The 13,462-nt window shown below is 36.7% G+C and overlaps 2 protein-coding genes across 2 annotated transcripts in view; one reads left to right on the plus strand and one right to left on the minus strand.

The window, feature by feature from the left end:
- The window catches only part of LOC123706272 (collagen alpha-1(IV) chain), a 33,156-nt gene extending 32,004 nt beyond the window's left edge, over positions 1 to 1,152 (minus strand). Inside the window, exon 1 of the mRNA XM_045655457.1 lies at positions 1,052 to 1,152. Within this exon, the coding sequence (XP_045511413.1) occupies positions 1,052 to 1,144 (93 nt within the window). The 5' untranslated portion in view covers positions 1,145 to 1,152. The remainder of the gene's footprint in view (positions 1 to 1,051) is intronic.
- Positions 1,153 to 1,235: 83 nt separating this feature from the next.
- On the plus strand, positions 1,236 to 12,631 carry LOC123706273 (collagen alpha-1(IV) chain). The gene is made up of 12 exons (XM_045655458.1): positions 1,236 to 1,339; positions 1,501 to 1,540; positions 4,115 to 4,417; positions 4,606 to 4,848; positions 4,944 to 5,165; positions 5,335 to 5,640; positions 5,731 to 6,198; positions 6,668 to 7,051; positions 7,433 to 7,889; positions 8,561 to 10,078; positions 10,654 to 11,885; positions 11,966 to 12,631. Exons 1-12 carry the CDS (start codon positions 1,320 to 1,322, stop codon positions 12,242 to 12,244), a joined length of 5,472 nt encoding a protein of 1,823 aa, XP_045511414.1. The 5' UTR covers positions 1,236 to 1,319; the 3' UTR covers positions 12,245 to 12,631.
- Positions 12,632 to 13,462: the final 831 nt, after the last annotated feature.

Raw genomic sequence — 13,462 nt, forward strand, 5'->3', positions numbered from 1 at the left:
ATTTATTTGCTTACTAGGAGTGTTCCAATCACAAATTAGTTAAGGATTAAAAGGAAGAAATAAATAATTTGAATTTGAATTTGAATTTATTTCGGGAAAATCTGAGCGGTTCCAAGCTTAATGTTTTAATGCTATGATAGTAAAAAAAATAAAGTATTAATGAAATTTTAGAAAATTGTTTGACTGTTAAATAAATATGAGGGATTTCAAAAGACTTAAAAGTTAAATACCTCCCTTAAAATAGACTATAATAACAGTAAAATTTTAAAATTAATAGATACAATTCCAAGTTATATTGTTATTATACATACTTTCGTATATTTTATTAACCGACTTCAAAAAAAAGGAGGAGGTTTTCAATTCGGCCGGTAAGTCTGGGTATATATACATATATTATGTTAAACAACATGCAATGTAAATTCTCTGGAAATCTGATAGAATATAACATAGACATAATAGGTATTATACGGAGATAGGAGATAGGAGGATCTTTCAGCCTTTTATTATTTAAATAAATATCCTGAAAATAACGTTAAGTAAAAATCATTATTTTACAGATCCAGGTCTACTCCTTAGCTTCAAAAAAACCACCAGCCACTAAATTGTGATGCATTTTTCCCAATGAGTGAGCAAAAACATCAGCCAATAATGTCAGTTTCTATTGTTTTCAAAAGTCTCTTGTCTGCATTTTTACGTTTCATGTAAGACTATAAATGAAAACATAGTATAGCATGGAGAAAATCCAAGACTGTAGTAGAGTTTAGCTACTTATCACTATTATGTATTCTGTGACTGTAGTTTTTATATTACAATAAAATACATGTCTCATTTGACATTTCATTTATGATCATTTTAGATCTGATATAAATCGTCATTCATCGAAACATTTACAAGCCTTAATTCAGTCATACTTTGTGAAACAATTACTAAGTATATCGACTTTGTTATTGTGATGCGAAAACTTAAGTGTACCATGTGCCATACATAAAATTAGCGCCGAACGCGTTGATGTCGTTTTTACAGTGCGAATCAAAGAAACTTTAGTACTTACAGCTGAAGCAGGAGTTGGAATCCATTGAAGTACTAGAAGGGTGGCGAAAACGATGTGGACCACGAGAAGGCGCGCACGCGCCGGGCCCGACATGGCTGCGCCGCACTACTGGACGCGCGCCCTGGCCGCGGGCCGGGCGTCGCGCCCGCGCGCCTCGCCGCGGGGCGGGGGTGGCAGGCCGCCGCCTGAGCTTCTGCTTCTCTTTTCCTTAGTATCCCGGCTCAAACGGCGCGCGCGCACGGGACATTAGCGCTGCGCGCTCCGGGCCATGGCGGTCCACGTATTATGGTAAGATTGCTATCATTTTTTCGTGTAAAAAATTATAATGAAAAAAATTATGAAATCTATGTTGATAAAATAATTTCTAAAAATAATTTTTCTTAATATTTCAAGCGTATATTTTTTTATTTCATAAATATATTTCATCAATGAGAAATATTTTGCTATAGGTTGGTGGCTGCTCTGGTGCTTTTAACTGGAGTAAACTCGGTAAGTAATATAAATTTACTTTAAAGAAAGTGATTTAAAGTTACATTATATGTATAATAAATATAAGCCGTACCTATAAGAATTCGGGAATGTTACGCGACGACGCGAAGGAGAGCGGGACGACTCGCCCGTCCGCTTATTTCGTCCTTTTGCAATTTCTTCAAAACGCAAACTTAATTTGCAAAGTTATCTAATTTATTTTCGGGAAGCTTTTTCTTGCTTAACATATATTTTAAATGCATTAGATAGTTAAAAAAATATTGGGTACCTACTGTTGCAAATTTTGCTCGTGTAAAATATAATACATATCTATTATTGAACAACGTACTTCCAGTACTCAGGCCAGAACCGACAAAGTTTATCATTATTTCTCGGATGTAAAGCGTCGGCATTGCGCAAACAATAAAATTAATTATAGAGCAGTAATGCATAATGAAGATATTAAAATTTTGTACATTCTTATAAAAGATTTTGAGAATTTACTCGTTTAAAGCTGTCTCGATAAATTTTATAACTTAAAAAAATCAAACATTCGATGTTGGTAGCTAATATGATTAAATTAAAAAGTATATAGGTACATAACAGTTTATTTTATCTTCAATTTATTATATTTTGATTAATTATATCTAAAATAAATTAAATAGGTACATAAAATAAAATAAAAAATCATTTTACATTATACGATGAATTTATCTATAATAAAATCGAACCAAAATTATTTGTTGTTTTATATGGGGTAATTATTTATTCTATTAGTTGTTTAAAATTGTTATGAAATGTTATATAAAGTTGAATAAAAAAATGCGATACGTAACATGTAGAGTCAGACAGTATCAGTTTACTACAAAAATGCGATCTCTGCTAAATATCGTGTAACAACTAGGAGCTAAGTGGAATAATTGCAAATTAATAATTATATTACCTAAATTTAGTCTAATTTTATCATTCTATTTTTATTTTTATTTATTTTAATAATTATTATACTTCGAGACGTGATGGTATCAATATTATTTGAAAATGTAAATAATAATTAGAGATATAGATTGTAGAGAGTAATTCGACATCATTAACAGACTTTGGATTTTAATACATCTCAAAGTTTTGTAAAAAATGATTAATTGAAGTATGTTTTCTAAAATAGAATAAATATAAAACATGGATATAACATTAGGTTTCTGGAATGTATATTATATATACGTTTATCTATGATATGATAATAATACACACCAAAAAATGCCAGCTGATAAAAAAATGAATATAGTTATATATAATATAAATTGTAGAATATTTTATAACTTTAGATAATACTAGCGGAATAAAGAAGTAAGAGTAAGTAAGATGTTTCTGACAGACAACACTTATCTCTTGGATTTTATTACAAAATAAGTAGTTCAAGTTGATAACAATGGAAGTCGTTTTTTTATGAAATCACCTTCTTATCTTTAATAAAAATCGGATCAATAATAATATCTACCTACTTACAAATATAACATGCTATTTTATAGCCACTTAATTTTTGAAGTCGAATATTTATTAATTCGGCATAGGTATTGAAGTCATAAGTAGTAAGTATTTCAAAACATACCTTTATATAAATTAAAGATATTTTTTACCGATTTTTAAAGGGAATTAATAATTTTTGAGCGAGTAGGGGGACCGTCAGTGATGGTTTCCCCGTAACTACGCTCACTATAAAGTGTTCTAAATAATTGTTTGCGTTTAAAATCCGTTAAAAAGTATCTAGTAGTAATTTAAAGTAATTTCTAAATGAAATCTAAGATATAAAAGAACTGTATGGATTTCACTGAAATGTGCTGATCGGTCCAATTCTTTATTAAAATTTATAGTTCAAATTTACAACTAAAAAACTTTTTTGTAAATTTTTAAAACTGTTTCTTGTATGTTAGAAGTCCTCATCCAGGCGGCGACAAATTCGACACACCAAAATAATATGTGGTATTACTAACACAACGTTATTATGGAGTTATTAAATAAATAGATTAAATTAAATAGAAAAAAAAATATAGACGTGACTATTTTCTTTTGATATTTCCTACTATCGATGGTAGGTAGGTACTCTCTACATAATTCCGGATAAATAAATAAATAAATAAATTATTATAGTTCACAAAAAATGTTATTTGTAAATGAATATAGCTTTATAGCCTACATACAAACTAAAACAATGGAACATTGAATTAAAAATATAAAAATGTTCGTAACAATCGCAAAAGACTCAGCCATGCCATCGAGCTTTCCACAACCGTAGTCGGAACAACGCTTATTTTCAATTTTTCAGTCTGCCCGCTACTTTTTGGTGAAAATTTTTAATTTTTCAATTGCAAACGCGATTTGTACGTTTGTAACGTATAAAAAATTTAAACAGTTAACTAATAAGTCAGTTTCAAAAAGTAAGAAATTATTACGGAAATAACTCTGACCTCTGTAAATTGTTAGATCTGAAATTCACATTGAATTGACTTGGTTGTATTTCGTCAGAGAGGTCAGTTTGTTTGGAGTGAGGAAGACAAATAAAAAGTACGATAAAATACATAAGTAATAATTTATTTGCAGCAAGATGACTACAGAAGGGGGGATGTTGAGGAGAATAATATTTATGCAAGTCGGTGGCCACCAACAGAGTGGACCACGAGAGATGTCTACCAAGCTCCGTCTGTGAACACGTATGGATTGTCTAGGCGACCCGATTTTCCAGTTTCACAACCGGTGCCACCAACACAGGCAGCGCCACGGTCATTTGGTCAAAATTTCGCAGTTTACGACCCCGTTACTCGACAGCGAACGACGGCTTTTGACCGAAATTGTACTGCTCCTGGTTGTTGTGTTCCAAAATGTTTCGCTGAAAAGGGAAATAGGGTAAGTGTGCTAAGTTCATTTATATAATCCTTATATTTAAAAGAGTAAAATAATTAAAAATATAATCGAACTAATATCTAATGTAGCTTAATTTAAATTTAAGATTTTCAAATTATTACTTAAAAATGAACACTTGTAATGTACAAGCTTCTATGTGTAACTATTATTACTTAATAACATACTTTTAGGGATTTCCGGGAATGCAAGGTCAACCAGGATTGAGGGGACTTCCGGGACATGAAGGAGCTGAAGGTCCACAAGGTCCCAAGGGGCAGAAGGGGCAAGTTGGCCCTCAAGGGCCGAGAGGACCTAAGGGTGACAGGGGAAAACCCGGTGCTCAAGGATTCATCGGATTAATTGGGCCACCTGGACCACAAGGTGAACCCGGTTTACCTGGTATTCATGGTCGAGATGGTTGTAATGGTACAGATGTAAGTAACTCTTTGGTTGTATGGTACATTGGTAATTTTGGAATAGACAATAACTTATTTTTAATTATTTATTTACACTCGTATTAAATTGATAGGGTGAACCGGGTCTAATGGGACCTAAAGGATCTCCTGGACCCCGTGGTATTCCTGGACCTAAAGGAGACAAGGGAGACAAGGGTGAGGCTGCACACATTGGAAGGTATCCGAAAGGACAAAAAGGAGAACCTGGAGCAGATGGAATGCAAGGACCTCAAGGTCCTGTTGGTCCTACGGGTCCAACTGGGTTACAAGGACCAAAAGGAAATTCCGGCCCTATGGTAAGATATACATTATTGTTTATATTATAATGTCTCTATTTGCATTTCCAATGTTTTTATTTATATAAAGAAAAACATACACCATTTGAGACATAATATACTTTAAAATTAATTGAGATTCACAATAAATTTAATAAATAATATTCAATGACTAAATATTTTTATTTAGGGTCAACCAGGTTCTAAAGGTGATAAAGGCTCTAAAGGAACCAAAGGTCAATCTATACAAGGTGATAAAGGAGATAGAGGTGATCGCGGTGACAAAGGCCCTAGCTGTCCTCCAGCTCCTTTACGTTCATTTGAAAATAAGGGTGCAATCAAAGGTGTCCAAGGAGACCCAGGACCTAAAGGAGATAAGGGTGAGCCTGGAAGAATGGGTGAAAAAGGAGACACGGGGCTTATGGGAGAGCCTGGTATAGCTGGTCAAATGGGTATTAAAGGAGAAAAGGGTATACGAGGGAATCCAGGAGAAAGAGTAAGTACCTAATTATAAAAATTGTAACGTTTTTATTACTTTAAAAAATTTCAAATATGTAATCATTAATTAAACTAATTTATTTTTAAGGGTCGTGATGGTATGTACGGTCCATCTGGTCCTATGGGACAAAAAGGAGACCGTGGTTATGATGGCCTACCAGGACTTCCCGGACGACCGGGTACAAAAGGAGAACCTGGAAAAGATGGAGCACCGGGATTAAGAGGATTAAAGGGTATACCTGGTCCACCTGGTGGAAGAACTGGATCACGAGGACCTCCTGGTCCGCCTGGTCCAAGAGGTTATATGGGACCGGCTGGTGCACCTGGAACTGATGGAAGACCAGGTGATAGAGGATCACCTGGCCCTATGGGTCCTCCCGGAGGGCAAGGTGAACCTGGTACACCGGGTATCGAAGGTCCAGCAGGTCATAAAGGTGAAAAAGGAGAACCTGGTTTGAATGGTTCACCGGGTGAAATAGGACCAAGAGGTTATGATGGTCCTACTGGACCTACAGGACCACGTGGTCCGAAGGGCGACGATGGTTTTTCAATTCCTGTAAGTTATTTATACCATATATTTTATTCTTATACGATATTTATTGCCTTAAAATAATTAAAAATCATATGAAAAGCGTTACTTAAATTGGTAAAATTTATATCAGCTGTAGAACTGTTTTTGCTTTAATTGCATAATTTGTTAATTTTTAATATTTAATTTGAAGGTTAACTTTAGAATTTTATTCATTGTTCTATACATTACCATATTTAACTTTTCAATTAAATTTAAATTATACGGTAATAAAGTTGGAAAATAAATATTATTTTATTTATATTCAATAAAAAATATAAATATTATATCGGATACCTGAATCTTCTTCATGAATCAGTCATTAGTTACACAACGAGGAAAAATCTGTTGACTCGTTATGACGTACAGGAGATATTTTAATAACAATTGTGTATAATTGATCTTAAATAATTGGTTTCTTGTTATAATTTAATATAATAATATTATTGATTCGTAGGGTGAACCGGGAAATCCTGGGCAAGCTGGGTTACCGGGCGAAAAGGGTCAAAAAGGTGAACGTGGATATCAAGGTTTGAGAGGTTCCCCGGGTAATTCTACTTTGGGAACTCCGGGAAGTCCAGGAGAAATGGGACCACCTGGAGAAAAGGGTGAGAAAGGAAGTCCAGGATATGATGGTATACCCGGAAATCCAGGTCAAAAGGGTGACATTGGAGGTCGTTGCAATGAGTGTTGGCCAGGTGGGCCCGGTGCAAAAGGAGATCGCGGTTCTGATGGTATCCCTGGTGAACGAGGTGACAGAGGTCCGCCAGGGCCTACTGGTTTGCCTGGCGAACGAGGTTCAGATGGAGTCAACGGATTACCTGGGTCACCGGGAGCAACGGTAAGTTCAACTTATAATACATTTACAATACATATTCTTCTAATTCAACCTAAGACGCTCGTCGCTTCGTTCGCACCACAAAATATAGTATTTTAAGTGAAACTTCTTTAGGCGCGTTAAGAGTAAAATTTCAAGATCGCGTCATCGCAATACCGTCACGTAAGGCGACGATTTTCGTTTCTTTGAATCTTGCCAAAGAGGTTTCACTTCTGACACGTGAGCTCAGATCACACGATCTTTTTTCTTTTAACACAAGAAAACACGTTTTGACGAAAAAACGGGTTTTAACATAATGTAACTAACTAACACATGTAACTATATGCATTGATTAACCGCGAAATATACTAAACAACCCTAATAAAACTTTTTTCATACATGTAGGGTGAGCGAGGAGAGGAAGGCCCGGCAGGTCCACCAGGAATCAACGGAGCAGATGCAATTATTCCATCGAATTTGGTAAAAGGTCCCCCTGGGGAGAAAGGTGCAAGAGGTGACAGAGGACCTATGGGCCCCAAAGGAGAAAGAGGTCTAACCGGCCCTAAAGGAGATCGAGGTCTAAATGGTATGCCAGGTCAAAAGGGTGACCAGGGAAGGATGGGTCCTCCCGGAGTTGATGGAATCTCAGGAAGTGATGGAATTCCGGGTACCCCTGGTACAAAAGGAGAATCAGTTAAAGGAGAGAAGGGAGAAATTGGAGAACAAGGTCTTAAAGGTGATAAAGGATATTCAGGTCGCGGTGGACAAAAGGGTGAACCTGGTCAATGCCCGAACTATTTGAAATTACTAACCAAAGGTGACAAAGGAAATCAAGGCGCTCCTGGACCCCAAGGTCCACAAGGTAAACAATTTATAAATACGTATAATATAATGTTATATTTTTTATTTAATTATTAATAATTTTGTTGCTTTAATTTACATATTTGGATCATTTTTTATTAACGTGTGAGGAAGGATTTTAGGACCTGTAGATTATAAAATAAATGTTCTTATTCTCTCAAATGGCTTAAGTAACTGGATTTCATCAATAACAATAAATTAAAGTGTCTTCGCATATTATGTATTGAATACATTTTTGAATTTAATAGGAAAACAGGAGAAAAAACGCAATTCTCGATAAATATTTAGACAAATACTATGTATTATTAAATGTATTTTATCTTTACCTTACGAAAAAAAAAGCAAATCCAATCTTTTTAATTTTATTTAAATAAAAAAAAACAATTCTTCCTTCATTTCGTAAATTAAAATTATGCGATTCTCGCGCACTTATTTAGATATAATTTTTTAAATATCTGTGTGTGTAGATCTGTGTTATTAGTTATTACTGACGAATAAAAAGTGAGTCGTGTATTGTGGTTCCTTTTTTATTCTTAGACATTCACTTATATTTTTCGATTTTGCTAAAATGCGAACTGCAATTTAGCAAAATCGACATTAACAGGTTACAGTTTATGGTATTAGTAAAAGGCATCATGCAGTTTATATTAATAAATATTTAATTTTCCACAGGTTTACCTGGTGATAAGGGTGATAGAGGCTTCACGGGTAGAACGGGAGATAAAGGTCAAAAAGGATTAGCTGGACGAGCCGGCCCTGTTGGACCACGAGGTCTACCTGGATTCAAAGGAGATAAGGGAGACATGGGATCTATGGGATTCCCGGGAACTGCTGGAGAAACTGGACCAAGAGGATTCCCTGGCCTTCCAGGTTTAAAGGGCGACAAGGGTGAAATTGGACCATCGATGCCGGGTCCTCCAGGTCCGCCTGGCTTAAAAGGAAACAAAGGTGACTCTGGGCCAAGAGGTTTATCTGGAATACCTGGTACAGATGGCCCAACTGGTCAAATTGGATTACAAGGCGAAAAAGGTGATAAGGGATTCTCAGGTCGACCTGGTTTACCTGGTCCTATGGGCTTAAAAGGTGATGCAGGTCCATTAGGACCTCCTGGAATTCCTGGTATACCTGGTATACCAGGGCGAAATGGGCCAAAAGGTCAACAAGGTTTCCCTGGTAAAACAGGACAACCCGGTATGATTGGGTTACCAGGTCAAAAGGGTGAAATAGGTATGCAAGGCCCTGATGGTCCTAAAGGTTTTCCAGGCCCTCGAGGTCGTCCAGGAGTCCGCGGTATCACAGGGGTTGATGGTAGTCCGGGAGAAAAGGGAGACAAAGGAGAAATTGGTATAGCGGGTCTTCCAGGTAATCCAGGAGCAGATGGTCCGATGGGACCTGCTGGTATCATGGGTTTGAAAGGAGATCAAGGTTTTCATGGGCCCCCTGGTCCTCCTGGACGAACAGGCGCTCCTGGAGATAAGGGAGATCGAGGATTCCCAGGTCCCATGGGTCCTAAAGGTGATGCAGGTTTAGCAGCAAGTAAAGGCGAAAAAGGTGATGCTGGTTTACCAGGTTTAAGAGGATTAGATGGACAGCCTGGACAAGATGGTCAAAAAGGAAGTAAGGGAGACGATGGCCTTCCAGGTTATGGAATTCCTGGAAACGCAGGCGAAAAAGGTGACATGGGTCTACCTGGGTTGAATGGAACTCCAGGTCAGCGGGGAGATAAAGGAGATCGCGGTTTAATGGGATTATCTGGAATGAAAGGTGACAGAGGATTAACAGGAGAGCCTGGACGTCCTGGACAGCCTGGTTTAGATGGAGCACCAGGTCCGCAAGGAGATATAGGTCTTCCTGGTCTTGAAGGCGATAAAGGAGATAAAGGTGACAGAGGATTTGACGGTAGAGATGGACTTGATGGTCCTAAAGGTGATAGAGGTCCACTTGGACCTCCTGGATTAGAAGGTCAAAGAGGTTATCCAGGACCGAAAGGAGATAGAGGGCTTCCAGGTCTTTCAATTAATGTGAAAGGAGAAAAGGGAGACATAGGACAACCAGGATTACCTGGAATTCCAGGAGAAAAGGGTGATAGAGGCAGAGAAGGGTTACAAGGCATGCAAGGGGAAAAAGGAGAACGTGGATACAATGGACAAAAAGGAGAAATGGGTCGCACCGGACTCAGTGGCGAAAAAGGTAATATTCACTTTCTTATGAATTATATTATATTTTATTTTATTAGTATTCAGTGGAAACTTTGCTGATATATGTACAGTATTATATTTTTTTTAATTTTAAGAAACACTGTATTGATTGTTTCCCAAAGATAAAAAAATACATCAGAGCTTATTTATCATCTATCATAAATTAAATGAATTAGTAATAAATGGAAGTTCCCTTTCGGAAGCGTCTATGCGTGAAAAATATCTTAAATTCTCCAGTGTTATGAATCACTATGTGGCATTGCAAATTATCTATTTATTAACAAGGGTCGAAAATGAAGTCGTTTGATATTCCCAATAATGAATAAACAGATAGAATTATTTTTATACGCTTATAGTAATAACTAAACGAATTTTATATTTAAGTATTACAAATTTTTAGACTAGGATTTGTATCAAGTATTATTCAGACATTGTTCTTTGCGGTAGTAAAAACAAGAAAGCATACAATGATATAACGACCGACTTATTTAATACATTTATATGTTTACTAGCAGTAAATCGCAGATATTTTTTCTTATGATAATTTTATATCTTTACAATTTTCAGGTGATAGAGGCCCAGCTGGACCCGAGGGAATACCCGGTCTTACAATTAAAGGTGAAAAGGGTTTACCGGGTGTCCCTGGAAAACATGGACGTCCAGGTTTACCAGGTGCACCAGGTGAAAAGGGTGAACAAGGTCTTCCAGGACTGCCGGGACAGGTTGGAGTTCCAGGAACTCCTGGCCAACCAGGACTACAAGGCGAAAAAGGAGATCAGGGTCGTGAAGGTGTTGCGGGTCCTCCAGGTTTCGATGGTAAACCAGGTGCACCTGGCCCGCCTGGTGTCGCAGGTGAAAAGGGATCTAAAGGTGATAAGGGTGCTATTGGTTTCGGTCGGCCGGGTATGAGAGGTGAACCAGGTCCTCCAGGTTTACCTGGATTACAAGGCGAAAAGGGCGACAAAGGGGAACGTGGACTTGATGGTCTTGATGGGCAACAAGGCCCAATGGGTTTCCAAGGTGATAAAGGCAATAAAGGAGTTCAAGGAAGACTTGGTTTATCTGGAGTTGAAGGAGTTAAAGGTGATAAAGGAGAGGCGGCACAAATTGTTTACGGAGCCAAAGGTGAACCAGGTCCTAGAGGACCTCCTGGACTGGATGGTCCGCCTGGTCGTGATGGAATACCTGGGTCGAGAGGATTAGATGGCAGCCCGGGTGAAAAAGGAGAACGTGGTTTCCCAGGTCCCAGAGGTCTTACTGGTCCCCCTGGCCCACAAGGCTTACAAGGATTCCAAGGTGAAAGGGGAGAAATAGGCCGCACTGGTATGCCTGGTGTACCAGGTCCTCCAGGAGCGCCTTGTGAATACAAAGACTACCTTACTGGATTCCTTTTAGTTAAACATAGTCAAACTGAAAAAGTGCCACAGTGCGAACCTGGCCACATTAAACTTTGGGATGGATATTCCTTGTTATACATCGATGGCAACGAAAAAGCTCACAATCAAGATCTAGGATACGCGGGCTCCTGTGTACGTAAATTCAGCACAATGCCATTCCTATTTTGTGATCTCAACGATGTATGCAACTATGCCAGTCGAAACGATCGAAGTTATTGGTTGTCTACTAACAATCCTATACCTATGATGCCTGTAGAAAATTATGAAATTGCAAAACATATATCAAGATGCGTGGTTTGTGAAGTTCCTGCTAACGTTATTGCAGTACACAGTCAAACTCAAGATATACCAAACTGTCCAGCTGGATGGAACTCGTTATGGATAGGCTACAGTTTTGTTATGGTAAGTAAAATCTGATTTAATTAGGTTTTATTTTTCTAACCGAACCTAAGCATTAAACTAATTTAACATTATTGTTATAGCACACTGGCGCTGGAGGAAACGGAGGTGGACAGGCTCTGGCAAGCCCTGGCTCATGTCTTGAAGATTTCCGAGCGACTCCATTTATAGAATGTAACGGTGAAGGTGGTACTTGTCATCATTTCGCTAATAAGCTCAGTTTTTGGATGGCGACAATCGATGAGAATAAGCAATTTGCTATGCCAGAACGTGAAACAATAAAAGCAGGACGGTTACTCACACGAGTATCGAGATGCACTGTTTGCATTAAAAACACAGCAAGTCAGCCTGTACCATATTAAGTGTGTAATTTAATAGATTAAAATAAGAATGTTACGAAATAGAATCTTCTCGATAGTGCAACTTTGAAAAAATACTGTTTTATATGTAATTGCAAATAAAGGAAATTATGATAGATAGATGGAAATTACACTTATATTTTAAATATTATTTGCATTTATACAAAAATACACCAAAGCTATTTAATCTTAAGATTAGTTTTAGTTACAAAATATTTATCAATCACACAACGAAATAATATGTGGCATAGAAGTGTGAAACTGCAAATAGGTACTGTATTTAAGTAGAATCACTTTTATATATTGACTAGTCACTTATAAGATTGTTCCATACAAACAAAAAAAAATAATAATTTAAATCAGCACAGTTAACGTATTGATGAGATGAAGCTCTGGCTTAGGTACCTACGTGTCATCGATTCGAAACATTAAAGGGGTACAATTTTGATTTTAGATTTAATTTTTATTTTTATTTACATATATGAATTTCCTATGTAACAATTTAAGTATAGGGAGCTTTTGTGTATACTTAACTTAATTGCTTACAATACTTAAATGTTTAATAGTTTACGAAAAAAAAAATGTAAAGAAATCCTAATAATGATCCACATAATATATTTGAAATGTCTTTTATCTATGGTATGTAATAAAAATAAGTACATAAACACTGCCATTGTAGATAAATTAATAATGTTATATAGATATTGAGTATGATAAGTTTTCATTTTAATAAAATAATTCCAAAAAATATTACTCCGTGTCTGAATATCTATTTTTAACCTTCTATATTTGACGAGTAGGTATAATTTGAGGTGGTGATGGGTTATGTCCCCTGTGACCCTTCAAACCGCGCCTGATGGCGATAATATGGGGATGATGGCGGTTTACAATGGATCGATCCTATAGAGCGGTATCCACAAATTTCTTAAATATCCCGTCATCAGTAATTTCCCCAATTTGCACTAGCTATATATATATAATTTTCACATAGAATGAATTTGTTTATTTGTTACGATTTTAGGTACTCAAAGGTACTTGACCAGTATAAAAATTTCTTCTGCTAGTACTATATCATTTAAAGTGCAAATATTCGAACAATGTACAAAATTTTTGTGTATAATTGTTTCCTCTACGAATATTACCTTCCTACTAGCGGTACGCGGCATCGCATGTGGTACATATTTCGCAATAAAAGGCTATGTTCTTTCTCAGGGTCTAAAA

This window comes from Colias croceus, chromosome 3, assembly GCF_905220415.1.
Source record: "Colias croceus chromosome 3, ilColCroc2.1".
NCBI classification, from domain to species: Eukaryota; Metazoa; Arthropoda; class Insecta; order Lepidoptera; family Pieridae; genus Colias; species Colias croceus.